The sequence below is a fragment of the Lynx canadensis genome, chromosome E2 (assembly GCF_007474595.2).
Source record: "Lynx canadensis isolate LIC74 chromosome E2, mLynCan4.pri.v2, whole genome shotgun sequence".
In the NCBI taxonomy this organism is placed as follows: domain Eukaryota; kingdom Metazoa; phylum Chordata; class Mammalia; order Carnivora; family Felidae; genus Lynx; species Lynx canadensis.
Genome location: NC_044317.1, coordinates 7,274,403 through 7,301,922, shown reverse-complemented (window position 1 = coordinate 7,301,922; position 27,520 = coordinate 7,274,403). Strand labels below are relative to the sequence as shown.

Below are 27,520 nucleotides of genomic sequence, written 5' to 3'. Positions count from 1 at the left end.
GCGAGTTTCACTTCTGCCGCTCCCCGACGTAGCTCCCTGTGCCTAGGGTACAGTCCAAAGATAGAGCTCCGGGGTGGGCGGGGCTGGAGGGCGACGGGAACTGCAATTGGTGGCTTTGAAGGAGCAGCGGGCGGGAACGGCTGCCGAGAAGAGACACTGCTGGAGATGACCGACTGTAAGAGGTCCGCGCGCGGCGTGGGATCGGGACCTTGAGTGTGGCGGAAGCCTCGAGAAAGCCACATCTCAGGCTTGTGGGGCGACTTTTTCACGTCTGCCACACGTCTCAAGGTGCGGGATTGGCGCTGGGCCTCGGGCAAGAAGTGGGGGACTACAGTTGAGGCCGGGATGAGAGGGCGGTGATACTATCCGTTACGTCACCTCCGCCCGCAGTGGGGCGGGGCCTTACTGGGATGTACGTCAGTTCCGGAGCCTCCGCCAGTTGTCACGTGGCGGGTTACTTTTGCTGTCTGACCTTTGGGTTCCTGCTGTGCTGGGAGTGGGGTGTTTTGGTTTTTTTTTAAGTCAGCCTTGGCATCCGTTTTTTTTTTTTCCGTCCGTGCGCCTGTCGTATTTTTCCTAATGCTCCAGTGGCAGCCCTTCCATGTAGATCTGCAGAAAAGTTACCTAAAAGGGCTCTTGTCATGCATTCATTCAGCAAATGTCTTGAGGAGCTGCTATATATATGTATGTATATGTATATATGTGTGTGTGTGTGTATATATATATATATGTATATGCCAGGCACTGTGCTACTAAGAACTAGAAGTAAAAAGAAATTAGTCACAGGGAATCAGGAGTTTGTTCAAGGGTTTACCAGCTTTATTGGTGAGACTGAATGCTCTCTACCAGAAGTCTGTAGAATGGCATTTTGCAAACTTAACCCAAAATGAAGAATCTTCTGAAGCATTCTAAAAGTGCAAGCTCTCAACGCGCAGCTGGGTGCCCGACTCCACCCCCACCCCTCTCCCCCCAGTTCAAATTGATGGAGCCCTGGGAATGCATTTTTACAAGCCTACCCCCTCCCTTTTCCCCCTCCCCTGCCCCGCGCCAGTGTTTTCAGTGGGAGAGGTTTGTTTGATATATCAGTGACTGTTGGACCCTATTTCTTCCCAGGGTATCTCCTCACACACTGCTTACGGAGAATATCTAATATTTCATTCCACATGTATTTATCATTTAGGGATATAGCCATGAATAAGGCAAACATAGTTCCTACTCTAGTGGCTCAATATTTTAAGACAGTAATCAATAGGCAAGATCATTTTAGATAGTTTTGTGAAGACAGTAAGCAACGGAAGGTGGGGAGATACCTTTAGAATGGGTGGTCAGGGGCGCCTGGGTGGCTCAGTTGGTTAAATGTGCAACTCTTGCTTTCAGTTCAGGTCATGATCTCAGGGTTTGTGGGCTCGAGCCCTGAGTGGGCTCTGCGCTGACAGCTTGGAGCCTCTTTGGAATTCTGCCCCTGCCCTGCTCACTCTCTTCGTCTCTCTCTCAAAATAAACAAATTAAAAAAAAAAAAAAAAAAAAAGAATGGGTGGGCAGAATAAGCCTCTCTCAGTAGAAGCCATCTGAGCTGAGACCTAAATTCAAGAGTTACCCAGGTGAATAATGTGCATGATGAACCTGAATGTTCTCGGCAGGGGTAACTGCAGGTACAATGAGCCTTCTCTGGAAGTATCCTTCTGTACTAGAGGAACTAAACACCAATGTAGCTGGAGTTCAGAAAGCCAGAGAGAGAGAGAGAGAGAGAGAGAGAGAGAGAGTGATAGATGATGGGGAGGGAGGCAAAAAGCAAACCCAGGGCCTTATAGACCATGGTGAGGATTTTAGTGTTGACATTAAGGTAGGTTGGTCCTGTATCTGGATAAGAAAACAAATCAGAGTCCATTTTCATGATCTTGATCCTGTTCTGCTCTCTATTATTTTTCCCTTTCTAAAGTCCTAATAGTTCCCCACCTTTTTTTTTTTTCCTGGAAGTGTTGTTTTCAGTATCTTCTTAAAATCATGTCGACTGTCAGTATCTTTTTGGAAATGGGCAATGGTAATAGATTGTATGCGATGTTAAACACTCAAGTGGTAGCATTGAGTCACAACCTGGATTCCTATAGGGGGATACTTCTCTCTTTGTCCTTTTGCTAATCTCCTAGGCGTGGTGGAAGTAGATGAGATAGACAGACTGACTTCTGCCCCTTTTCTTAAATTTGGATACCAAGGTCTGGATGCTCTTTCTTGTCAGATAGGCAGAGAATTTAAATTTAAATTCTGCAGACACCTTGCTTCATCTTTGTTGAGAAACCATGCTTGCTTTTGATGTGCCGTATGTGTGTGTGTGTGTATATATATATATATATATATTTTTTTTTTTTTTTTTTTTTTAGTTTATTTCTTTTGAGAGAGAACGTGCCCGCACACATGTTGGGGAAGGGCAGAGAGAGAGGGAGAGAGAGAGAGAATCGGAGAAAGCAGGCTCCGAGCTGCCAGCACAGGGCTCGACATGGGGCTCAAACTCACAAAAGGTGAGACCATGACCTGAGCCAAAATCAAGAGTTCATTGCTTAACTGATTGAGCCACCCAGGCACGCCTGTGTACCATATTTTAAAATGGGGGGCAGGGGGAAGATGCCCATCAGTGCCCCCAGATGAGGTAACAGTTGAGATCAGCTGCCACCCTTGGCCCACAGCTTCTGCCCTGAGGAAGGTAATGAAAGGGCTCAGAACCCCCCCTTCCCAGTGCCACAGCTGTAAGACAGCCACTAAGAGATGCTCCTGAAGATCATTGCCCTTGTCTGTTGCTGAGGGAGTCATGCCACATTTGGGGCTCAAGACCTTTGGGATGGTTGAAGACTCTCCCTGTCAGGCAGCAGGCAGGGAAAGTGAGGTAATAACACTATGTTAGCTGGTAATCCCTTAAATGAGAAAGAGACTGCAGCCCTCTTCACCTCTATCTCTTACTGTGTCCTCTGGACTCCTGCATCCTACTGTTTATCAGCATCTCCTCTTGGAGGCTAACAACCTTCAAACGTACATGTTCGAAATGGAATTCTTGAGCTTGCCTCTGCCCACACCTCTAGTCTTCCCCAACTCAGGGGATAGCAGTTCTGTCCTTTCAGCTGCCTGGTACAAACACTGGTGTCACCTCTGGTCCCTCTTTCTCTCGTAACCCCACATCGAGTCCATCAGGAAATCCCGTGGGCTCTTTCTTAAAAGCAGATCCAGAATCTGACCTCTTCCCAACCCTCCCCCTCGGTCCACCATCATCTCCTACCTGCATTGCAGCAGCCTCCTACCTGGCTTCCTACTTCCGCCCTCCACCCCCTCCAAGACAGTAGCCAGATTGATCCTGGTAGAAAACCTAAACAGGAGCATATCCCACCTCTTCTCAGGATCTTCCAGCAGCCAGTGTCTGTCAGAGTAGAAGCCATCATCGTGGCAGTGACCCCTGGGCCCTCCGTATTCTCTGACCTTATTACCTCCTCTGTGCCTCCTTACTATCTACACTGTGGCCTCACTGGAGGCATCCTTCACATCCTTCACTGTTCCTTGAAAGCCCCAGGGCTTTTGCACTTGCTGTACCCTTTGCCCAGCAAGTTCTTTCACCAGCCAGCCACATGGCTCACTCTTTCTTCCAAGTACGGGCTCAACTGTCACCTGTATGAGGCCTCCTCATTCCATCCCCACCACCCCGACTTGTTCCCATCCTGCTCCACTTTAACTATGGTTCGTTTCGTAACTGCTCTGTTCTCTCTGCAGCACTTACCACTTTTCACACAGTTTATGATTTTCTTGTTGCTTCTCTCTCCCCACTAGAATGGATGCTCACACTAGCAGGGTTTTTGTCTTTTTATTTTTTTAAGTTTTTATTTATTTATTAGAGAATGAGCAGGGTAGGAGCAGGGGGGTGGTGGGGGGTGGATGATCTGAAACGGGCTCTGTGCTAACAGCAGGGAGCCCAATACAGGGCTCAGACTCACAAACTGTGAGATCATGACCTAAGCCAAAGTCCATTGTTTAACCAACTGAGTCACTCAGGCGCCCTGGGATTTTTGTCTTTTTGGTTAAAGGTGTATCTCTCCCCCATGCCTGCAAAAGTGCCTGGCACACATGGGTGCTCAGATTTTGTTACGTGAATGAGTAAATGAATGAATGATTTACCTGTCGTTCCCATCAAAGATTAAAATACTCTAGCCTGTCAAGGAGAGGGAGCACTAATTTTTAAAACCTCCAAAGCCATTTAAATATGTGGCTTAAGGAGAGAAGAATCAAATCCTCCTTTTGAAACACTTTGCAGAATGACTGCAAAAAAAGGTAAACGTTTGGGTGTTTGACCTACAAATCAAAATCCTGGCTAAAAACATGCTGAAAAATTCCACTAAGTTAACCTTTGATATTTGATTAATACTTTGCTGTGCTGTTTTTGTTTTTATTGAAGTGCCAAAGAGATGGATGAAACTGTTGCCGAGTTTATCAAGAGGACCATCTTGAAAATCCCAATGACTGAAATGATGACAATCCTCAAAGCCTGGGATTTTTTGCCTGAAAATCAACTGCAGACAGTAAACTTCCGGCAGAGAAAGGAATCTCTCGTTCAGGACTTGGTTCTGCTCTGTGAGGTGATAACAGTGTTCAAGATGATGAACCTTAAGCATCATGCAACCCCTTTGGTTTTTTCTTTTAATAAGATTTTTTTTAATAAGGTTTTTTTTTTAATGTTTATTTTTGAGAGAGAGAGAGAGAGAGAGAGCAAGCATGAGCAGGGGAGGTGCAGAGAGAGAGAGAGAGGGATGTAGGGTCTGAAGCGGGCTCTGCACTGACAGCAGTGAGCCCAGTATGGGGCTCAAACTCAACAAACCATGAGATCATGACCTGAGTCAGATGCTCAACCGACTGAGCCACCCGGGCGCTCCAAAGGTTTTCTTTCTTTTTTCAGTGTTTATTTATTTTGAGAGAGTATGAGTGGAGGAGAGGAAGAGAGAGAATCCCAGGCAGGCTCCCTTCTGTCAGCACGGAATCCAGAGCAAGGCTCGATCTCAGGAACTGTGAGATCATGACCTAAGCCGAAATCAAGAATCAGACACTTAACTCACTGAGCCACCCAGGCGCCCCACTTCCTTTTTTTGAGTCTAAAATTTAGTGCAGCTGCTAAGCTGTGAAGGGATATGGGCTATCTACTACTACAGTGAGGAAGAAGCTAATTTTTGATTGGCTTTTTCAACTTCCAAAGAATGCCTACGTATCAGTAAGAAAGTGACCACCATGGGGGAAAATACAATCCATACAAGTTAAAATAATGAGAAGTATTCTTTTTTTACCTATTAGATTTTGCACCTAAAGATGAAAAGGTTAATACTCAGATGTGTTGGTAAAGTTGTATGGGAAGAGACCCCCTCTTTCACGTATATTTATTAACTTTTCGTTTTAAAACAATTTCAGATTTTCAGAAAAGTTGCAAGCAAAAGTATAAAGAACGCCCCTATTCCTGTACATTCTGCCCTCATTCACTTTTAAATAGATATGCTTTATGACCCAGCAATTCCACTGTGGGAGATTTATATGGAAAAATTAATAAAAAACAAGGAGGTGGGGCACCTGGGTGGCTCAGTCGGTTAAGCGACCGACTTTGGCTCAGGTCATAATCTCGCAGTTTATGGGTTCAAACCTTGCGTCAGCTATGCTGACATCTCAGAGCCTGTAGCCTACTCCGGATTCTGTGTCTCGCTCTCTCTCTGCCCCTCCCCAACTCGCTCTCTCTCTCCCAGAAATAAACATTAAAAAATTAAAAAAAAAAAAAGAGGTATAAATATTATAATTGATACTCATATACTTAGGTACAAACATGTAAGTATTTATACATAAATAAGATGTTAAGTAGCCTTGTTTAAAAAACAAAAAATTGGGAATAGCTATACATAGGAGAATAAATAATGTTACGTCCACATAACAAAATATTCTTCAGCCATTCAATAAGATAAACTAGATCTTTATGCACAACATCAAAAAACGATATATAATATGCATGATGTCAATGGATGTGTGTAGGGCATTGGTTCTCAACCAGGACAATTTTGCCTGCAGTGTCTGGAGACATTTTTGGTTGTCAAACCTGTGGGAATACTACTGGCTCATGCTGGGCAGAGGCCAGAATGTTCCTTAACACCCTGGGACAGCCCTCCACACATAGAATTATCCGCCTCTGAATGTCAGTAATGCCCACTTGGGAAACCCTGATGTAGAGGAAGTTTAGAGGGATACAGCTGATTAAAAAACAAAACAGGAAGTTGAAAGTGATGAGTGAGGAGTAGATTGTGGGGGGAGGAGTGGAGAGTGCCTTTACCGAGACAGGAGTCGGGTGTATCTGCTACTTGGCAGGAGAGCAGAGATCGGTGACACTCGTTCTAAGCAACTCTAAAATGTGCTGTAAGTGTAGCAGAACCCAACTATCCCCCACGTTCACTCAGTATTTTATCTTCTCTTTCAGAGTAAGCGTGCAAGTCTCCGTGACGCAGCCCTTTTAGACATCATTTGTGAGTGTTGGTGATTTGTATTTACACTTACCCCATCCCCTTTTGTCAGAGAGGCAGTTCTGGATGTCAGTCAGGTGGACCTGGTTTCAGTCCCTCCTCTGTCACTTACCAGTCTCCAGTCCTTCACCCGGTCACATGGCTTTGCTAGGCCTAGACTCCTCCCAAGAAAAATGGAGAAACAATAGTACCTACTTCACAGGGTCGTTGGGAGGGTTAAATAAGATAATGCTTGAAAAGCTCTTTTAGCACGGTCACTGGCACACACTAAGCACGTTTGTTAGGCTCTGTATCTTTAACAGAAATTGAAAATAAATTTCCGAGAATTTGTTCCTATTACGGTGTAACTTGTTACCTCTCCTCCCCTTCCATTTCTTTCTTCCCCTACCCCTCCTTGTACCCTAGGTTTCTTCTCTGTATTTTCTTCTTTAAGATGTTTACTTCCCTCATCAGGAGGCAACAGATTGTGGAGTCTAAGCACACAGACTCCAGGGCCAGATTTCTCGGGTTCAGTTCATGGCTCTGTCATTGTCTCCCTGTGAGTCCTGGCGGAGGCCCTTGACATCTCTGCCTCGGTATTATCATTGGACAAACCTTTATAATAATCATGATGTCGCATAAGGTGACAGTGAGGATGAAATGAGTCCATGTCATGTTCTTAAAACAAAGTCTGGTATGGGGCGCCTGGGTGGCTCAGTCGGCTGAGTGTCTGACCTCGGCTCAGGCCGTGATCTCGCAGTTCATGAACTCGAGCCCCACATCAGGCTCTACCGACAGCTCAGATTCTGTGTCTCCGTCTCTCTCTGCCCTTCCCGTGCTCACACTCTGTCTCTCAAAAATAAATAGTAAACAAGGGGGTGCCTGAGTGGCTTAGTCGGTTAAGCTTCTGACTTGGGCTCAGCTCATGATCTTACAGTTGGGGCAGTAGGTTCGAGCCCCACACCGGGCTCTGTGCTGACAACTCAGAGTCGGGGGCTGCTGCAGATTCTGTGTCTCCCTCTCTGCTCCTGCCCCGCTCGTACTCTGTCTCTCTCTCTCAAAAATAAATAAACATTAAAAAAATAATAATAAAATAAATAAAGAGTAAACATTAAAAAACAAAAAAATTCTTAAAAAAAAACCCTGGTATTTACTAATTAATCATTATCAGTTGATATTAACTGCCTCCTGTGACCTGGGGCATAACAACATTCATCTCTATATTCCGCTCCGACTACGAAATAGCTGAATTCATTTAGCGCCTCTGCCTCTGGTTGAGTGTGTCTCACTTTCAGTGACTGGATGGTGTCTAGACCGTAAAGGGTAGATCCACATAGTTCCCCTTTCTCACGCATTTGTTCACATGTTCTTTGACTACTATCACGCAGTGGGCTGTATGCTAGGCACTGCTGGGTCCAACAGGTTGATTCATACTCTCTTAAGAGGCCCCAGTCTCTGGGGGAGACAGGTCACTGAGTCACACAAATGCATTCTCACAGACTGTCGCAAGTGCTGGGAAGGAGAAAAGGCAGGGGGTCTGTGAGACCAGAAGGGGGTCGGCCACACCAAGGGTTTAGGAAAGACTTCCTTGAAGACGTGAGCTGAGAGCCACAAAGGATGAGTGGCATTAACTAGGCAAAGGGGAAAGGGGACATAAAGGAGCAGGAGAGCAAAGGGCACAGCACCAGAAGGTCTTGGAGCAGGAGGGTAAGTAGGGGAGCAGAGAGAAGGTGGGAGATGGGAGTCCAGTGCTGCAGGAGGGGGTCAAAACAAATGAGGCATAGGTAGGGGGGTAATTCAGAGACTCAGAAGCCCCTCGAAGGATTTCACTCTTTATTCTAAGAATAAAGCCAAGCCCTCCAAAGATAATGAGCAAGAAAAGAATCAGGTTCTTGTTTTTTCAAAACTCTCAGTGCAGAGACAGGGACGAGGGAGGACGGGAGCGACCCAACAGCAGCCTGTTGGAGCAGCCAAGCAAGACAGGGATATAGCCTGAGTGAGATGGGGGGGTGGGGGGATGGAGAGAAGAGAGCGGGGGCAGGAAATGCAAGGGTTAAAGCGGACTGGACTTGGCTGGTAGCTCAGTCCCAGCAGAGTGAGCTCCCGGGTAGCTTTAAGTGCTACGGAGGAAAGCAGCGCAGGGCACAGGGCGCAGTGGGCGGGTGCTTTGGGCAGGGGATCTGGGCAGGCTGCTGTGCATAGGTGGCCTCCCAGTAGAGACCAGAATGAGGGGCACCTCGAGCTCGGAGAAGAGGGCTCCCGACAAAGGGAACAGCCAGTGCGAACACCAGTCGTGAGGAGCACAGCATCCCTGTTCTGCTGGCTGAGTGAGGGGTTCCATGGAGGAGACCCGTGTGGGAATAGAAGAAATGGTCTAAGTAAGAGTAGATGCGAAACCTCTACTATATTGAGTAATTCTTTATGATATGTTTTAGTTGTCCGGGGGAAGTTTAATCCACGTAAAATTTATATTTGAATAAAAATGTGTATGACCTAGTTGATAAGTTGCTGTTATTTTCTCTGGCATCATATTACATTAAATACATATTTAAAATAGGTATGTATAAGCACGTTACTTGAGAGTTCTGTGATGTGATAGTAATAAGCTCTTCCCCCCTCTCTCAGATACTCAATTTCATCGGCACCAGAAAGTTTGGGATGTTTTTCAAATGAGTAAAGAACCAGGTAATGTTTTCCATTTTTTTAAATTTAATTTAATTTTATTTTTAGTAATCTCTACACCCAACGCGGGACTTGAACTCACAACCCCCAATATCAAGAGTCACATGCTTTTCCAACTAGGCCAGCCAGGCACCCTGGTGTTTTCCATTTTAAACTGAAGTTTATATTTTATATTTTGGCATTTTTAAAAGGAATACTAATATGTTCCTCTGAAATGTCTCTTCTTTTGGGGGCACCTGGGTGGCTCAGTTGGTTATGTGTCTGACTCTTGGTTTCAGCTCAGGTCATGATCTCGTGGTTTGTGGGATTGAGCCCCAAGTCAGGCTCTGTGCTGACAGTGCGGGGTCTGCTTAGGGCTCTCTCTCTCTCCCTCTCTCTGCTACTGCCCTGCGGGCGCGCTCTCTCTCTCTCTCTTTCTCTCGCTCTATCTCTCACATAAATAAACAAAAAAAATTTTTTTGTAAATGTCTCTTCTTTCACAATGAGTAATTTCAAAATTACTCTTTTGTGGGAAAAATGAGAAGTATATTCAGTGACACTGTATCCCAGGTACCGGCAGCATTGGTATGATTAGATCAGTGTCCCTCTTTGACGTCACACAAAATACTTAGCTTCAGAGTCCTTGCACATGTATTTCTTGAACATTTGTCTTTATTGATTTGTCTTTACTTTCTTTTGACCTTGACAGGTGAAGACGTTGACCTTTTTGATATGGAACGATTCAAAAGTTCATTTGAGAAAATTCTTCGGAGAGCATTAAAAAATGTAAGAATAAAATTTATCTGAATCTCCACGAAATTCAATTTCAAGGCATCTGTGCAGTTAAAATTTGCTACTACCTTGGTTTGGGTTTGTAAGAGTTTTAATTAATTTTAATTAGTAATATCCCATACTATTCTAGGCCAGATCAGAGATAAATCCTACTTCCTTATAGAAACTTTTCCTACCCCTTACCTGTCAATTTAAGGCCAATTGCTTCTTTCTCAAGAGGAGCATCACGCACCAGAACTATCTGGAGTGATGGAAATGTTCTGTGTCCACGCCACTGGTACACGGGCTAGTGACCACATGTGGCTATGGAGCAGTTGCAATGTGGCCAGCATGACTGAGAAACTACTACATTAATCTCACGTAACTGTAGTGAATTTCAGGCCAGTGGCTACGGTATCGGTCGGCGTCACTCTGGAGCACCCGTAGAATCTTCAGCTCCCCTCCACTGTCCACAGGTACCGCCGAGTATCTTCTCGTAGGTTGAGGCAGTCATGTTTTTAACAGCCTCCCTTACTTCATTCTCTTCCCACCTCAATCTGCCTCAGTCCTGCTTGCATGGAAAGACAGGACCTATCACTGTCCCCGTGCTCTGGCTGCCCGCTCCAGAAGAGTGGTGTTCCCTCTTCATATGCAGACTCCACGACGTGGTCTTTATGTCTCTTCAGCTCACGCTTTGTGACGTCTGCCATACTTGTATGCACACCCTCGTCACTGAGCATCTTCCCTCATTTCTTTTCTTACGGAGACCCTTCTGTGTGACGTTTGAATCCCCCCCTACCCCCGCATCCTCAGAGGGCCCACCTGCCTTATTCTCTGTTCTCCATCCCATTTGTGATCGCTTCTCTACCGCTTCCCACTCTACTGCTTATAAGCATGCTCCGGTCTTGGTGGAACGGCATCCATTCCCCATGCTCGTCCTCAAGCTCTGTTCTTTCTACCACAACACTCTTGGGAGGAAATATTTATTTCTTGCCCCCGATGTGTCCTTCACAGGGAGGGGGTCCCATAGGCCCAAGGGCACCGGCGTCCCTCCACCATCCCCTTCACCTTTCTCTGGAAGGAGCGCCAGCTCTCCTGAGTGAGAGCAGGTGCCCACAGGGACACACGTTCTCATCTGTTCGTCCAGGGCCAGCTCTGCCCCTACCAGTGGAGGCTTCCCAGAGTGGTTATGCCACCACTTATGTGATTAGGTCTGCCTGACTGGATTTTGTTTTCTGGAGGGCCACCTGCCTGTGGATATGAGCCAGTCCCCATTTCTTAGTAAATATGTGTTGGCCTCACCTGTCAACTCTTTTGCCTTATTCTCAGTTGATCCAGAAGGACAGGGAAGAAGGGTGGTATTTAGTGGCCCCCTTCAAAACCCTTCCCCAAAAGACCATTTGAAAGAGTAATGCAGGGACACCTGGGTGGCTCAGTCAGTTAAGCGTCCGACTTCAGCTCAGGTCATGATCTCACAGCTCGTGGGTTCGAGCCCTGCATCAGGCTCTGTGCTGATGGCTCAGAACTTGGAGCCTGCTTCGGATTCTGTGTCTCCCTCTCTGCCCCTAACCCACTTGGATTCTGTCTCTGTCTCTCTCAAAAATAAATAAACATTAAAAAAAAATAAAAAAAAAAAAAAAGAAAGAAAGGGTAATGCATCCTCACCTGCTTCATGCTTAGGCCCTTTCCATTCTGGCCAGTGCTCTTGCTGCCATATTGAAACTGAATTTTAAAGGCAGCAGTTCTCACAGTTTGATCATCAACATCACCTGGGAACATCGACATGCAAATACCTGGGCTCCCTCAGACGCTGTAAGGGTGGGCCAAAGCCCTCCAGGTGCTTGCTAACGCCCAGTCAAGTTTGAGAACCTCCCTGTTCAGGGGCACCGGTGATATCACAAAATCCCATGGCCTGTTCTCTTTCAGCAGTAACGCCAATTGCAAACACCTCTGTGTGTGAGGCCTTGCGCTGAGTCCTTGCCACTCACTAACTCACTGCACCCTCCTGACGAAGCAAGGGTGGGTCCCACAGGGGCAGAGCGGCAGAGCCATGATTTAAACGCGGGCAGCTGGCTTCGAGGTCATACTCTTCACATCTACACTGGCAGGGTCTCACACCTCCACCTTCCACGTTCCAGATGCACAGCATCCATTTCTTGTGCTCGGGAAGGTCAGGTGTCAGAGAACAGCCAAACCCTCTTGATCCTGAGTCTCTTGTCTTCTCCCGGTTGTCGTCAGCCCATCCTAAACTGCTCTTCGTGACCACCCTCCTTCCTTTCCTCCTGCTCTTCACTGGAGCATCACCACAAGGTTCTGCACTCAGCCCTCCCCTGGTTAGTTTCGGCTGCGGCGAGAGATGGGGGAGGTGGTGACAGAGTCCTTTGTCGTTTCCCTGTCAGAAGCCTATCAGTTGTCCGAACACCATTTGTTGACTAATTTAGCCTTTTCCACTGCTTCTAATCGTTGGCTTCTTCAGATTCATTCACACTCTTAGGGTCCGTACTCCTGATATGTTTCTCCTCGTGCCCTCCTGGATCCCCTGCCTGCCTGTCAGGTGTCACCACCTGTAGTCTACACTCCACCCAAACCGAACCAGTCTTCTTCAAGCCCTTGAGCTCGCCATAGGCTGTTCCCTCTCCTTGGAACGACCTCCCCAACCTGGCCTTTGCACAGCTCGCTCTTCCCTATCCTTCCGGCCTTTGCACGGCTCACTCTTCCGTATCCTTCTGGCCCCCTCAGGGAGTGTCCCTGATCCCCCTGGCAGGCGGTCCTCTGTCCTGTGCTCCTGTCACCATATGCCTCCTACTTCCTGCTTTAATTGTCAGCCTTCCTCCGGACCCATAGTCTCCCTGAGAGGAAACCAACTGTGCTGCTCCCCTCTGACAGCATGAATGGCCTGGGCACAGTCTTTGCCACCTCCTTATCCACCTTCTCATTCCTTTAATAGCTGTAGTTTTAAAAATATTTAGGGACACCTCGGTGGCTCAGTCGGGTGAACGTCTGACTCTTGATTTCAGCTCAGGTCATAACCTCACAGTTTCATGAGTTCGAGCCCCACATCGGACTTTGTGCTTGCTCTCTCTCTCTCTCTCTCTCTCTCAAAATAAAGGGTGGGGCAGAGAGAGAGAATCCCAAGCTCCACACTCTCAGCACAGAGCCTGACATGGGGCTTGAGCTCATGAACCATGAGATCATGACCTGAGCCAAAGTTGGATGCTTAACCAGCTGAGCCACCCAAACACCCCTCAGTTATTAGATTTCTTCTCTTCCATCACTTCTGCATTCCAAAAGCTTTTCCCTCCTGAATGAATTTCAGGCAGACTAGTGGGAAAGGCTGAGTGAACAAAGGAGCTTTTTTACTGGTCAGATCTTCCTGCCCGAAAGGCCGGCAAATGCCCAACACCCTGGTGTCTTCTCTGTCTCCCCTGTTCCCCTGCCCTGAGCTGGACCACGTGTGCCAACCCCATTTCTCAACTACCTGAGGACTCCCAGAGGACTTCGCTGTCTTCCTCCTGACTTAACTAGCAGCTGGATAACCCCACTTTCCAAAAGGCTGCTGATGGTGATGTCATGCCAAGTAGAGTCTCCTGGTGCCCAGGACTGAATAGTAACTTGCCTGCTGCTCTACAGGAGGTGTCTTAACCTTTCTGTGCCAAGGACCTCTTTTGCTGTTAGTGAAGCTTATAGGCCACTTCTTGAAAGTCATTCTTTTTTAATTTTTTTTTTAATGTTTATTTATTTTTGAGACGGAGGGAGACAGAGCGTGAGTGGGGGAGGGGCAGAGAGAGAGGGAGACACAGAATCTGAAACAGGCTCCAGACTCTGAGCTGTCAGCACAGAGCCCGACGTGGAGCTCAAACCCACGAACTGTGAGACCGTGACCTGAGCCAAAGTTGGATGCTTAACTGACTGAGCTACCCAGGTACCCCTTGAAAGTCGTTTTTAAATGCTATAATATAGAGAATTACAAGGAAAACCAAATACATGAAAATACCATTATTAAGGTATTAAAATACAAAGTCGTGCTGTAGTACTCATGTGCTTCTTTATTAACGCAGTAAATAATCTCACAGTAGGTCTAAAAACAACTAGTTTCAAAGTAGTGATGGCATAAATGATATTTTTGAGGCATGTGCAACGCTATAACGGGGTGAGAAAATATTTGGGATTTGTCCAGACAACAGAGTAATAGTTCCTAACATTCTACCGTTTCCTTGCCTACCTTCAGGACTGAAGGAAATGCCAAAGTTCAGTTAGTTTGTAGACATGCTGATTCTTATCAGGGCCTTCAGGTTACAAACTCTTGCCCTTGAACCAATGGGGTAGAGAAGCTGGTACGAGAGGGAGCCGGGAGCCTAACTTGGGGGGTAATGGATGGAGCCTGTGCTACAGGGGATCTGATCTAGAGCCTTTGAGGGTACGGTCTCTGTATGCCAGGGAGAGAGACACGGAGAGAGAGGCAGAGTCATTAATCGTATGTCTTACCAGGTAAAACTATTCAAAATACATTGTTCTTAGGAAACTTATAAAGAGTGGCACCTAGGTGGCTCATTTGGTTAAGCATCCAACTTCAACTCAGGTCATGATCTCACGATTCATGGGTTCAAGCCCCACGACGGTCTCTGTGCTGACAGCTCAGAGCCTAGAGCCTGCTTCAGATTCTTGTGTCTCCCTCTCTCTCTGCTCTTCCCCCGCTTGTGCTCTGTCTCTCTCTCTCCCAAAAATAATAAACATTTAAAAAATTAAAAAGAAAACTTATAAAAAAGAGACAAACTAAAAAATATGTTTCAATTGTAAAAGGGTGGCACATTTACTTTCCTTTTTTTACCTATATATCATGTAGTACAATAATGGTAATCTGTACTAAATATATTAACATAGTTAAGTACGTAGCAATTCTGTGTGTTGTAAGCTTCATTTGTTTCCCATGCTAAACTTTTTTCTGCAATGTTCAGTAACCAGTTATGACCAGTTTACGGCCAGGGTACCCCTGGCCAGCAGTACCATCCCAGGTTAGCCAAACCACTTAGGACACTTGGCTGGACTCATCTCCTAGTTCAGCTTGAACAGTATTAATCTGAGCTATCCTCAGTGAAGCGTGCTTTACCCTTGCTATTGAAGGATGATATCTATTAAGGTAGTTTCTTGGGAAAATAGTAAAGGTCTGCATCTGGGCCTTACCTCTTCAGGTATCTGGATATCATCTTTACTAGAACAATGTGAGATAGAACATCTTAGCCCATTGATTTTTAACCTTTTTTTGGATCATAGACTCTTGTGAAAATTTTGGTAAATGATACCGCACCCCTCTCCAGGAAAGCGTACATGTGTGCCCAACCACACATCCAATTTAGGAAGGACACAGACCTCTTTTAAGCTTCTCCAAAAGCCCTTGCTTACATTATCCTCATTGTAGGCTAGAGAGGTTACCTGAATATGTTGAGTGCAACCGATATTCTCTCTCTGGTAAAGGTGAGCCCTCCACGTAGTGCCTTCAATCTTGATTTTCCAGGCTTCGCTTTTGTAATGTGACACAAGCCAGCAGAGGCCCACTGGGCGCCTGTCGGGGCCAAGCGCTGTGGCTCCTCACTCGGGCAGGTCAGACAGCCCCGCACACTCCACACCCCAACCTGGGGAGGGCTCTTTGTTTCATATACGGAGGGAATGTGGGAAAGCAGCCAGATGAAGAGTGGGCGGAGTCGGAGTAACTGCCTTCTTACCACCTGCTTTCTCTGGGGATCCAAGAGGGAGGAAGTAAGGAGACGTGGGCAAGCCAAATGCATCTGCATCGACTGCCTCCTGTCCAGGGTCTGACTTCCAAGGGGAAGCTGAATTGGGGGGCAGTTAAGAGTCTAGGAGGAGGCCATTAAGTTCTAACCCAACTGGCAATTACATTTAAAAGTTTAGAAAAATCTGTATTTTATCCATGAAATGGAAACCAAGTAGAATTTTCTATATTCTTGCCACGTAACTTTAGAGTAATCATTAGCATCTGAGCTAAATGCGTAAGAACGTTTGGATTAATATATTTGAGCCCATTACTCCACAGAAATCTTACCATTAAACTTTATAGTGCACGCTAGGTCTGTGCTCGATGTCAAAAAGTCTTGTTTATAAATCAGGTATGCCATTTGTAAGCTTGCCTTATTTCATAAACTCTTACAGGTCAGTGAACAGTTTTTCAGGACAAGCCCAAGAAATTGTTGAAAAATTGTGATACCCTGATTGTAGGGTTTAAAATTTGTTTTCCTTCTGGGGTGCCTGGGTGGCCAGGTCAGTTAAGCGTCCAACTTTGGCTCAGGCCATGGTCTCATGGCCCGTGAGTTCAAGCCCCGCATCGGGCTCTCTGCTGTCAGCACAGAGCCCACTTTGGATCCTCTGTCTCCCTCTCTCTCAGCCCCTCCCCTGTTCACGCTCTCTCTCTCTCTCTCTCAAAAATAAATATTTTTTTTAATAAAATAAAATTTGTTTTCTTTCCAAAAGACTTTGCAAGGCATAGATGTGTAATTCCAAACAACCACAAAACCTTTTCCCAAAGATTCCCAGAACACTGTACTGAAAACTACAGACTCTGCCAGATCTCAGCCTGTGTGCAAGGTTACACAGACATCCTTCACCCCTAAGGAGCACCAGTTGTTGGTGCTATGGATTTTTTTTTTTTAATGTGACTTTTTTTTTTTTTTTTTTTTTTTAAGTAATCTCTGTGCCCAGTGTGAGGCTTGAACTCACAACCCCAAGATCTAGAGTCACATGCTCTACCGACCGAGCCAGCCAGGCCCCCTGGTGCCACAGATTTTAATTAGGAAACTTAAATCTTCTTTTTATTAAGGTGACGGTCAGCTTCAGAGACGCTGAGGAGAATGCAGTATGGATTCGAATCGCCTGGGGAACACAGTACAGAAAGCCCAACCAGTACAAACCGGTTTATGTGGTGTATTATTCCCAGACTCCCTACGCCTTCACTTCCTTCTGCCACCTGAAGAGCAATGCACCCCTTCTGAGTCAGGTATGGAACCAATTACTATAAGCTATAGTATTTTTATTACCCTTATCTGCGAGGTCTATGTAGGTTTAAACTGCTCAATAAGCGTTCTATATAAAATGCCACATGTAATCCTTGATTTCCTAAAATAAGGAGCAGAAAGTGTTCTACAAGTGGGAGCGTAACACAAGTATTGGTTTGGAGCTCTCTTACTGTCTTTCAGTCTAGAAGAAATATGCGCTTCAGCGAAGGAAACAATCGACAGAACTAAAAGGCAGCCTACGGAAGGGGAGGAGACATTTGCAGATGACATATCTGATAAAGTGTTAGTGTCTAAAACCTTTAAAGAACTTATGAAACTCACCACCCAGAAAACAAATAATCCAGTTAAAAATGGGCAGAAGACATGAATAGAGACTTTTCTAAACAAGACGTCCAGATGGCTAACAGACACGTGAAAAGATGCTCACCATCACTTATCATCGGGGAAATCCAAATCAAAACCACAATGAGATAGCACCTCACACCTGTCAGAATGGCTAACATTAACAACGCAAGAAACAACAGGTGTTGGCGAGGATGCGGAGAAAGGGGAACCCTCTTGCCCTGTTGGTGGGAATGCAAACTGGTACACCCACTCTGGGAAACAGTAGGGAGGTTCCTCAAAAACTAAAAATAGAACTACCCTTTGATTCAGCAGTTGTGCTACTAGGTATTTATCCAAAGGATACAAAAGTACAGATTTGAAGGAGCACGTGCACCCTGATGTCTATAGCAGCATTGTGTACAATAACCAAAAAGTATGGAAAGAGCCCAAACGTCCATCAACTGATGAATGGATACAGAAGAGGTGGTGTCTACGTACAATGGAATATTACTCAGCCATCCAAAGAATGGAATCTTGTCATTTGCATCAGTGTGGATGGAGCTAGAGTATATTATGCTAAGTGAAATAAATCAGTCAGAGAAAGACAAATATCATGTGATTTCACTCATATGTGGAGTTTGAGAAACAAAACAGATGAACATATGAAAGGGGGAAAAAGAAAGGGAAACAAACCATGAGAGATTCTTAAATAGAGAGAACAGACTCCAGGTTGATGGGGGGAAGTGGGTAGGGGATGGGCTAAATGGGGGATGGGTATGAAGGAGGGCACTTGTGATGAGCACTGGGTGTTATATGTAAGTGATGAACCCCTGAATTCTGCCCCTGAAACGAATACTACATGTTATGTTAACCAACTTGAATTTAAATAAAATGTTGAAAAGAAAAAACTAGAAACAAATGAGGGTAAAGCAACTGGACATCCACAAGGAAGAAAAAAAAGAAGATTGTGTAGGCTTTGTACCCTTTACAAAAAATAAACTCAAAAATGGATCATAGCAGTAAATCTAAGACTATAGAAACTATAGAAATCTAAAACTACAGAAACTCCTAGAAGGTGGGGCACCTGGGTGGCTCAGTAGGTTGGGTGTCCAACTTCAGCTCAGGTCATGATCTCCAAGCTTTGAGTTCGAGCCCTGTGTTTAGGCTCTGTGCTGACAGCTCAGAGCCTGGAGTCTGTTTCAAATTCTGTATCTCTCTCTCTCTCTCTCTCAAAAATAAACAAACATTAAAAAAAAAACTAAAAGGGGCGCCTGGGTGGCTCAGTCAGTTAAGCGTCCGACTTCAGCTCAGGTCACGATCTCGCGGTCCATGAGTTTGAGCCCCACGTCAGGCTCTGGGCTGATGGCTCAGAGCCTGGAGCCTGCTTCTGATTCTGTGTCTCCCTCTCTCTCTGCCCCCTCCCTGTTCATGCTGTGTCTCTCTCTGTCTCAAAAATAAACGTTAAAAAAAAAATGTAAAAAAAAAAAAAAACTCCTAGAAGGTAACATAGGAGAAAACCTCTATAGCCTTGGGTGTGGCAATGATGTAACACCAAAGGCACAATCCATTATAGAAAAATATATAATAATTGATAAGCTGAACTTCATTAAAATTAAAACTTCAGCTGTGCAAAAGACAACATCAAAAGAATTAGAATATAGGCCACAGAGTGATAGAAAATACTTGCAAAAGATAGGTCTAATAAGGGACAGCCTATACCATGATTTGTCTGCCTGTTACCCAGTATACAAGTGGGCAAGAACCCTTCTGGGTCCCTTGGCATGCGGTGCTCGATTCCACTGTTTGCACGGTGCCATTTTGGTTTCTGAATGGATGCTGAATTTTAATTGTTAATACAGGGAACGGAGGGATGCCTGGGTGGCTGGGTCAGTTGAGCATCCAACTCTTAATTTCAGCTAAGGTCATGATCCCAGGGTTGTGGCATCGAGATGCACGTCAGGCTCTGCACCAAGTGTGAAGCTTGCTTGGGATTCTCCCTCTCTCTCTCTCTCTCTCTCTCTCTCTCTTCTCTGCCCCTTTCCCCTGCTCACGCATGCATGCTCTCTCTCTCTCTCTCTCAAGTTAAAAAGGGACATGTGATACTGAAATCACTGGAAAACGGCCACTGAAGGAGTGAATTCTGTGGTTATTTTGTATCACCAACAGTCATAAAATTATATTTTCATGTAATTACCTTATTGTAAAGTAAATCACAAAATATGTAGGATATAACCTCAGTTTGTCGAACTCAGAGTCTTGGATTCTGCCTTCTAAAGTATTATTATTGCCACCTTTCATCATCAGTCATTTCCTTGTTTGGGAAATAAATAAATGGTTACCTTACATATAAGAAAAGGAAGAAGTAACGTGTGCTTAGTGCAAAAATTCAATCAAATACCATAGATATTATAAATATCGGGATAAACACGGTAAGCCTCATGGTCTTGCTAATTTTCACTTCCAGGCGCTGACAGTTGCTAGCAATCACCATAAGATTGTGAAAATGGACCTCAGAAGCCGGTATCTGGACTCTCTGAAGGCTATTGTTTTCAAACAGTATAATCAGGTGAGCCCATCAGTGACTCTGTGAAGTTGTGTGCGTCTCCATTTTCTCTTTCACACTTGAGTTAGAAGCATCTGGGCAGGTGGGAAAGTCCACCTCCAACAGAAGGAGGTCACTTCCGATATTCCTGAAGCGGAGAAAGCTCTCAGTCAACATGAAAGGAAACAACGGTCCCCCGCTATCATCTTGTTATAATTGCATTGTGTTTTATACTGCTCATCAGTCATTAGAGCTTACGTGAGAGAGCCCAGCTTCCAAATGAGCTCTTCCAGTTAGAAGTTATTTTATCTTTACAGTAACTTGACACTGTCTTTTGAAGCTAAATTCTATTACTCCATTATGCAAGACAGAAGCAGAATTAATTTTTGTCCCATCAGCCAAGCAGGTAATAGAGGGGTTACAAGGAAAGGAGAAAGCGTCGGTTTATTAAGCCTCCCAATTTATTTATTTCTTAAGATTATTTGAATGCATTGTTTCCTCTAATGATAAAAGTAGATCTGGCCTTTTGCACAGACTCAGGGTTATTTTTCGCTCTGCATGGCAACTGCGGGCCCATATGTTTAGACCCCTGTAAGTGGATTGCTAATGCTCTCTGTATATCTCTGAGCCCTTAGATATGTCACACTTACGTATTTTCATCTGTTCTAAATAGAAAAAAGTGATGGCTCTCTGCAAGCCACTCTTTCAAGAAAAAAAAAATCTAACATTAAGTTAATGATTTTCTCCCATAGCAAACTCCCCCCCCCTTACCCACCACCCTTCCACCTGTTCTATGACAGTTGCATTCATTCCTAGGAAAATTCACATCGTCAAACACAAAAACAGTTGCTGCAGCGTGAGTAGGGAATGAGAGATTGGCTTCCAGGAGGAAAGTGGTTTTTCTAAAAGGAATGTCAGCAGGTGTTTTGTGGTGATGAAGGCGTAGCTGTCAAGCGGAAACATCACATGGCAAATACATTTAGTACCTGTGTCCTAAAGCCATTTATTATTTATATTTCAAGATGTTAAAATTAGGAAAAGATTCAGTTTTCTTTCTTTCTTTCTTTTTTTTTAGAAGTTTGAAACTCACAACTCCACTATGCCTCTACAAGAAACCCTTGAGCTGGACATGCACAGTATGTGTGTTTTAAGATAAAACTGAAATTTGGAAGCACATCATTCCTTTTTAGAGTTCTATCACTCGGTAAAACATTTAATCACTAGGAGCCTGATTCAAAACTATTTACTGCTTTCCGAAAAATTGCAAATTAACTTTCTGCTGAAAGGGGGAAACCAAGCTCCCGTAGGTTCTTTCTAGCATTTACTAGAACGGCAAGTAGTAACACTAAAAACAAAAATTAACTAATAGTCAAGCATTTCTTTAGTGCCAGGAACCACACAAAGATGTTTACAGGTATCATTTCCTTCATCTTCATAGCAGTGCCCGAACAATCTCTTCATCGGGCAGCTGGGTTTCAGATGGGTTTAGCCACTTGCCAGGCAAAGTTAACACAGCTAGGAATTGCCGAAGCCAGAGACGAAATCCAAGTCTGTCTGAGTCTGGAGCCCCAGGTCAGAATGCGCTGGATAAACTGCTTCTGCAATACTCAGTTGTGACTGTGTAGCTCCTCACAGGTGGCGCGAGTCTGTCCATGGAAAACCCAGGACAGCAGAGTAAACAACTACTGAAGAGTGGAGGGGTACAGCCTACATTTATGGAAATGAACATTTTCCTGTCTCTCAGCAATGATTTGGCGATAAAATGAGATAGTACAGCAATTATGATTTAAATACGTTTATGACTTTCCGATGGCATAGGAACCGCTGTTGATGTCATGTTAAGTAAAGAAAGCAGGATACAAAACTCTGTATTTTATAATCCCAGTTAAAAATACATATCTTTTTATTTGCTAAAAAGGGGGCTAAGGGTGCCTGGGTGGCTTAGTCAGTTAAGCATCTGACTTCGTGATCTCGATTCGTGTGTTCCAGCCCCACTTTGGGTGAGCCTCGCTTCTCTCTCTCTCTCTCTGTCTCTCTCTCTGCCCCTTGTGGGATTCTCTCTCTCCCTCTCTCTGCCCCTCACTTATTTGCACCCTCTCGAGATAAATAAATAAATAAATAAATAAATAAATAAATAAATAAATAAAAAATTTTAAGGAGTGAGGGGTGAGCTAGACAAAATATATTAAAACATTAACAATGCTTTTCCTTCATTGGTAGAATTATTGGGGATTTTTATTTTATTTACCAGCGTGCGCTTTCAGATTTTCCTATAGTAAGGAATTATTGCAATCAAGAGAAGAAACAGTAAACTTTCTTTTAAGTTTATTTATTTTGAGAGAGAGAGCATGCACACATGAGCAGGGGAGGGGCAGAGAGAGAGGGAGACCCAGAAGCTGAAGCAGGCTCCAGGCTCCAGGCTCCGAGCTGTCAGCACAGAGCCCAACGTGGGGCTCCACCCACAGACTGTGAGATCATGACCTGAGCCGAAGTCGGACGCTTAACGGACTGAGCCACCCAGGCACCCCAGTAAATGTTATCTTTAAATGACACAAGCCAGTTGAAAAGTTAGGAAGGAAAGGAGGATACTTTATGGATGAAAGATATTTCTAATGTCTGTTTTCTTTTGAAATCTTCCATGTATAGTGGATTCAAGGATCATTCATGAAAACAGAATCGAAAAAGAGAGAGTCCAGAGAGTGACTCAAGAAACTTTTGGAGACTATCCTCAACCAAGACTAGAATTTGCACAATATAAGGTGGGACATTGCTATAAACATGAACTGTGAGTTATCCATATGTTTGTAAAAGAAAAAAAATTAGATGGAAAACGATAATAAGAAACTTTCTTTTCCTTTATCACTGTTTTCTTTTTTTAACTTCTCTTTTTTCTTACTGAAGTGGTGTCGACCCACAAGGTTAGGCCAGTGTCAGGTGTATGGTCATGGTGCCTGATTCTGTGCATCACTCATTGCTCACCATGATAAGTAGCGTCACTATCACTTTGTATTCTGTGTGATAAATTGAAGAGTTAAAATAGACGTCTTTATCATATGTATTAAGTTCCCATGTTAGCGAAGGAGACTTCTAGAAATTCTGAATTTGCCTTTTGATTTCATCTTAGGTACTCATTTAGTTTTGTGTAACCAGCTGTGATCTGTATTTTTGAGGGGAAAAAAGTTGTGAGCTATCCCCTTTCTAGCCCGTCCACACTTGCCTGTAGTCGGTGCTCATAAATATTCATTGAATAAAAGAGTGAATAAAGAAGTCGTGACATACCTAGACCAGTTGGCATCACCGGAGAGAAACCAGTAAGTAGCCTAGTCAATACTATAAACCTAGCTCATTCCAGAACTGTGCCACTGCCCACCAGGAAGGCCAGGCTGGGGGCAAGCCCATTGCCAGCATTAGAAAAATTCAAGATTTATATCACGATTGCCCCAATCTAATACTGGCACTCCTACTCATAACATCCTCCTCCCCTCTAGTAAATTCTTTCTGCTCTGCACCCCCTACAGTTATAGGCAGTGCTTTAAATCCGCCATTGATCTGCTCACCCAGGCCCAACACCTGTTCCCTTTGATTTGTTTTTAGTGGGAAAAGCTGATATCTTTCAAGTTGGGCTCCCTACATGACAGTTTTAACCCAGTTCCTTTGAACAATTCATAGTCTAGGACACTGGTTCATAGTGTGGTCTCTGGAGCCATCGTATCAGCATCCCTTGAGAACGGGTAAGAAATGCAGATTATTGGGCCCACTGCACCGTGGTCCTACTGGATCAGGGACTCTGGAGGTGGGACCCAGCCATCTGTTCTTACAAGCTCTCTGGCTGACTCTGCCTACTAAAGAGAACCACTGAGAATAAGTAAGAATCTGCAAATCCCCCCGTGGCTCCAATTTAGAATCACTCTGCTCTGTAACTCAGAGTGCACGTTGATTCATGCCTGCTCTTAATTTTCCCTACCTTTTCTATTTGAAAAACGTCAAACCTTCAGAACACTTGCAAGGACATTGCAATGAACATCCGTTTTCCCTTTGCTTCAGTTCACCCATTGTTAACATTTTGCACATTTCCTTTCCTTCTTTTTCTTGATTTCTTCTGAACTATTTGAGTTAGTTGCAGACAATACTCACCCTCTAAACATTTCAAAATACTGCCTGTAAATTTTAAGAGGCACTTTAAGGAAAAGAATTTTGAAATTAGAATCTAAGACTCCAGTACCTATTGAAGCAGCCAGTGGATATTTGATATTAAAGGATTGTTAGATTGTTACTAATTTTTCTAGGTCTGATACTGTTACAGAGGTGAAGGTTTTAAAAGGAGTCCTTCTGGAGCGCCTCCTCGGTGGCTCAGTTGGTTGAGCCTCCACCTCTTGATTTCGGCTCAGGTCATGATCCCAGGGTTGTGGGATCGAGCCCCATGTTGGGCTCTGCGCTGCGTGTGGAACCTGCTTAAGATTCTCTCTCCCTCTCTCTGCCCCTCTCCACTACTTATGCTTTCTCTCTAAAAAATAAAAAAATATTAAAAAAAAAAAAAAAAGACCAGCGCCTGGGTGGTTCAGTCAGTTAAGCATCTGACTTCACCTGAGGTCATGATCTCACTGTTTGTGGGTTTGAGCCCCATGTCAGGCTCTGTGATGACGGCTCAGAGCCTGGAGCCTGCTTTGGATTCTGTGTCTCCCTCTCTCTCTGCCCCTCCCCTGCTCTCACTCTGTCTCTCTCTCTCAAGAATAAATAAACATTAAAAAAAAAATTAAAAAAGAGTCCTTCTTAGGTCTTTTCTAGGTACTGAATGTTTACAGATGGAATACCATCGTGTCTGGGGTTTACTGCAGAATAGTCCCGTGGCAGTGGTCAGTATGGAACAGGAGGTGGGCTGGTAGAAGACTAGCCATGAACTGATAATGGTTTCAGCCGGGTGACGTGCACATGGGGACTCATTGCCTGTGCTCCTTACTTTTGTGTATTTTTGAAATCTTCCATAATCAGGTAAAAACAAACCATGGTAGTGACTCGAAAGACATGACATTTTTACATCGACATGACAGATTTCAAAAGATAGTGCTAATTTGCCAGTAAGAATGCAAACTAAATACTCAGGTGAAGATCACCTGGGGGTAGAATTGACCTCCAAGGTCTCCTGTGTGCGGGCACTGTGCATACATGGCATTTTGTGGATGATGCCTTTTGACACACGGGTTGCCCTCTACGTTTGCAGTTAGCAAATTAAATGGCTCCCGCCCCCGTCAATCCCTGTATTTCTTGAGGACAAGAATTAATGAAACACATCACCTGATTTAATTACAGTTTGCCATTACAGCTGATATATTTAGTAGTTATTTATAAATAAATTTGTTGACAGCTTGAAACGAAATTCAAAAGTGACTTCCATGGAGGCATCTTGGCTGAGAGAAAAGAGCCCCTCCGGTGCCTAATAAAGTTCTCTAGCCCGCATCTTCTGGAAGCATTGAAATCCTTAGCACCAGCTGGTAAGTAGTCAGCTCATCTTACAGGCGGGAAGAATTCACAACACACTATATCTGATCCTCTCTCTCTGCTGGCTAATTACCTCTGAGCTTCCTCCTGGCTCCCATCTGCTATCCCCGCGTGCCCTATTTTGCGTATATTCTCCCTCTGTACGTCACGGGGGTCCATGATCCACCCACCCTCTAATCTAGGCCATTTTTAAACTGACTTTTTTTGTTTTGTTTTTTTAATTTCAGGTATTGCAGACGCACCACTTTCTCCGTTGCTCACTTGCATACCCAATAAGGGAATGAATTATTTTAAAATTAGAGACAAATAGGATGTCTGTGGTTTTGTAAGCACACTTTTTCCTTGAATATATTGCATATGCATTTCAGTTAACAGCTAGCTGGACAGCTTCTGTGTATGAACTTGTGTTTTAGAAATTCATTCTTAATATTGACAGTCCAGAAATGTTCAATATGCTTGTTGGGACTGATTCTTTCCTCCTCCAGTGTGCACCCCGCTCCCCCATATCCTGCAAAGCATAGCAATTGTGGGCCTTTAAAAAGTGACTAGGTGTCCTTTTTCTCACTCCTGTCTCTCCTCGATCCTGGAGAGACTGAGTTGTAATTGCTGTTTCTAATGATTTTGTCTGAAGCCTTGGATCATGGAAAGAAATAGCAAGAAACTATCCTCAACTCAAAACTTTCTAGGAAAATCATAAAATTGGTCCCTTCAAAGGGTAGAGTTGGGTCTATTAAGTTATTGCAGGGAGTACAATATCAGATGATTCAGTAATATAATAGTTCCTGTGTAAGTATGATACCTTTCATAGTCTGTTTTATCCTATATATGGCATTCAAACTCACCATACTATACTGATTTGTGAATAAAGATTTAAAAACTGTTACGTCACTTCTGATGGAAATTCTTCGGTGATCATCACAATATAGCATGTCCTTTCTTAATAACATTTCAAACTCTACTCCCTGTTGTGTTCCACAAAGGATTTGGGGTATAAAGACGTTTATTTCAGTTACGATAAAATTAAAGGGTGAGGCAGTCCGGGCAAATGGGAAAGCAAACAAAAAGCAAGGACCGAATAAAGGTAGAGATAAAACTGACATGTAACAAGATACGAGTGCCTCCATCTGTTACAAGATTGAAAAATTGGAGTGATGTTAGCCAGTGGTCCGAGCAGAGAAGAAAACACCATTTGTGAATGAAGATATTCAAAAACTGGTACATCAGGGGCGCCTGGGTGGCTCAGTGGGTTAGGCATCCAACTCTTGGTTTCAGCTCAGGTCATAATCTCACGGTTCGTGAGATCGAGCCCTGCATCAGGCTCTGCACTGACAGTGAAGAGCCCGTTTGGGATTCTTCCCCTCGCTCTCTGCCCCTCCCCCGCTTGCTCTCTTTCTCTCTCTCTTAAAATAAACACTTAAAAAAATAAAAACTGGTACATCAGTTACTTCTGATAAAAATCAAAAACAGTCTCAGTATACAAAAATGTAAATACAATCAGAGAAGGGCTAAACAGTGCTTTATAATTTAATGGTATTGTCTATAGATTATAGGTACGTGAAAAAATATGTTTTTAGATTTAATTCACAAGTGGCATAGACACTTCAGTAATCTCAGAGTGAGGCACTGAGTCTGTTGGGGCTCAATAATACTAATTTCCCTGTAGACCATAGTCATGGTGTAGAGCATCTGTCCTTATGTGCACACACGTGGGAGGAGCTTCTGCTCGGTGCCTGAATGCCTCTGTTGGGTCTGCACAGAGGCCCTGCAGTCTCCCCAGGATGGTTTCTCACAGGCTCACAGCCGCCCCTGGTGCTTGGCAGTGATGTGCAAATGGAGGCTGAATGAGAAAGACACTAATCGTATTATCCACCCTACAATGGAATCACTTGAGGCTCATCCTGTAGCCCTCCCAGACACAGGCACCTGCTTAAGGAAATGAGAATACATGGAACTCTATCTGTTGTGTACTTGGTGTTCAGTCTGCCCTCTGTTCTTCTTCAGGAGGAATTATTCTTTAGGTATAATTTGGTGAATTCCATGGAGGAGGTGAGTTCAGTTTCTTCTTATGTCACTGTCTTGGACTGGAACTTCTGTTATGTACTTGACGATCCAGAGACACATACTGCATTCAAATGCAGTCTTAGGAACAGATGGAGCAGTAAATGCAGACCCAAGGACCGCTACAGCCAAAGGAATTTATTGTG

At 44.3% G+C, this 27,520-nt stretch overlaps 1 protein-coding gene across 2 annotated transcripts; it reads left to right on the top strand.

Annotated features, from left to right (window-relative positions):
- Positions 1-88: 88 nt before the first annotated feature.
- CENPN (centromere protein N) lies at positions 89-26,539 on the top strand. 2 transcript variants are annotated; one of them, XM_030298699.2, is made up of 11 exons: positions 89-288; positions 4,430-4,610; positions 6,476-6,521; positions 9,123-9,182; positions 9,868-9,944; positions 16,759-16,935; positions 19,743-19,844; positions 20,896-20,956; positions 22,467-22,579; positions 25,183-25,309; positions 25,544-26,539. In XM_030298699.2, exons 2-11 carry the CDS (start codon positions 4,440-4,442, stop codon positions 25,624-25,626), a joined length of 1,017 nt encoding a protein of 338 aa, XP_030154559.1. In that variant the 5' UTR covers positions 89-288; positions 4,430-4,439; the 3' UTR covers positions 25,627-26,539. The 2 variants fall into 2 exon arrangements, with proteins under 2 accessions (XP_030154559.1, XP_030154562.1); XM_030298702.1 differs by lacking the exons at positions 25,183-25,309; positions 25,544-26,539 and adding an exon at positions 22,945-24,215 and having other exon boundaries at positions 135-288.
- The last annotated feature ends 981 nt before the right edge of the window (positions 26,540-27,520 follow it).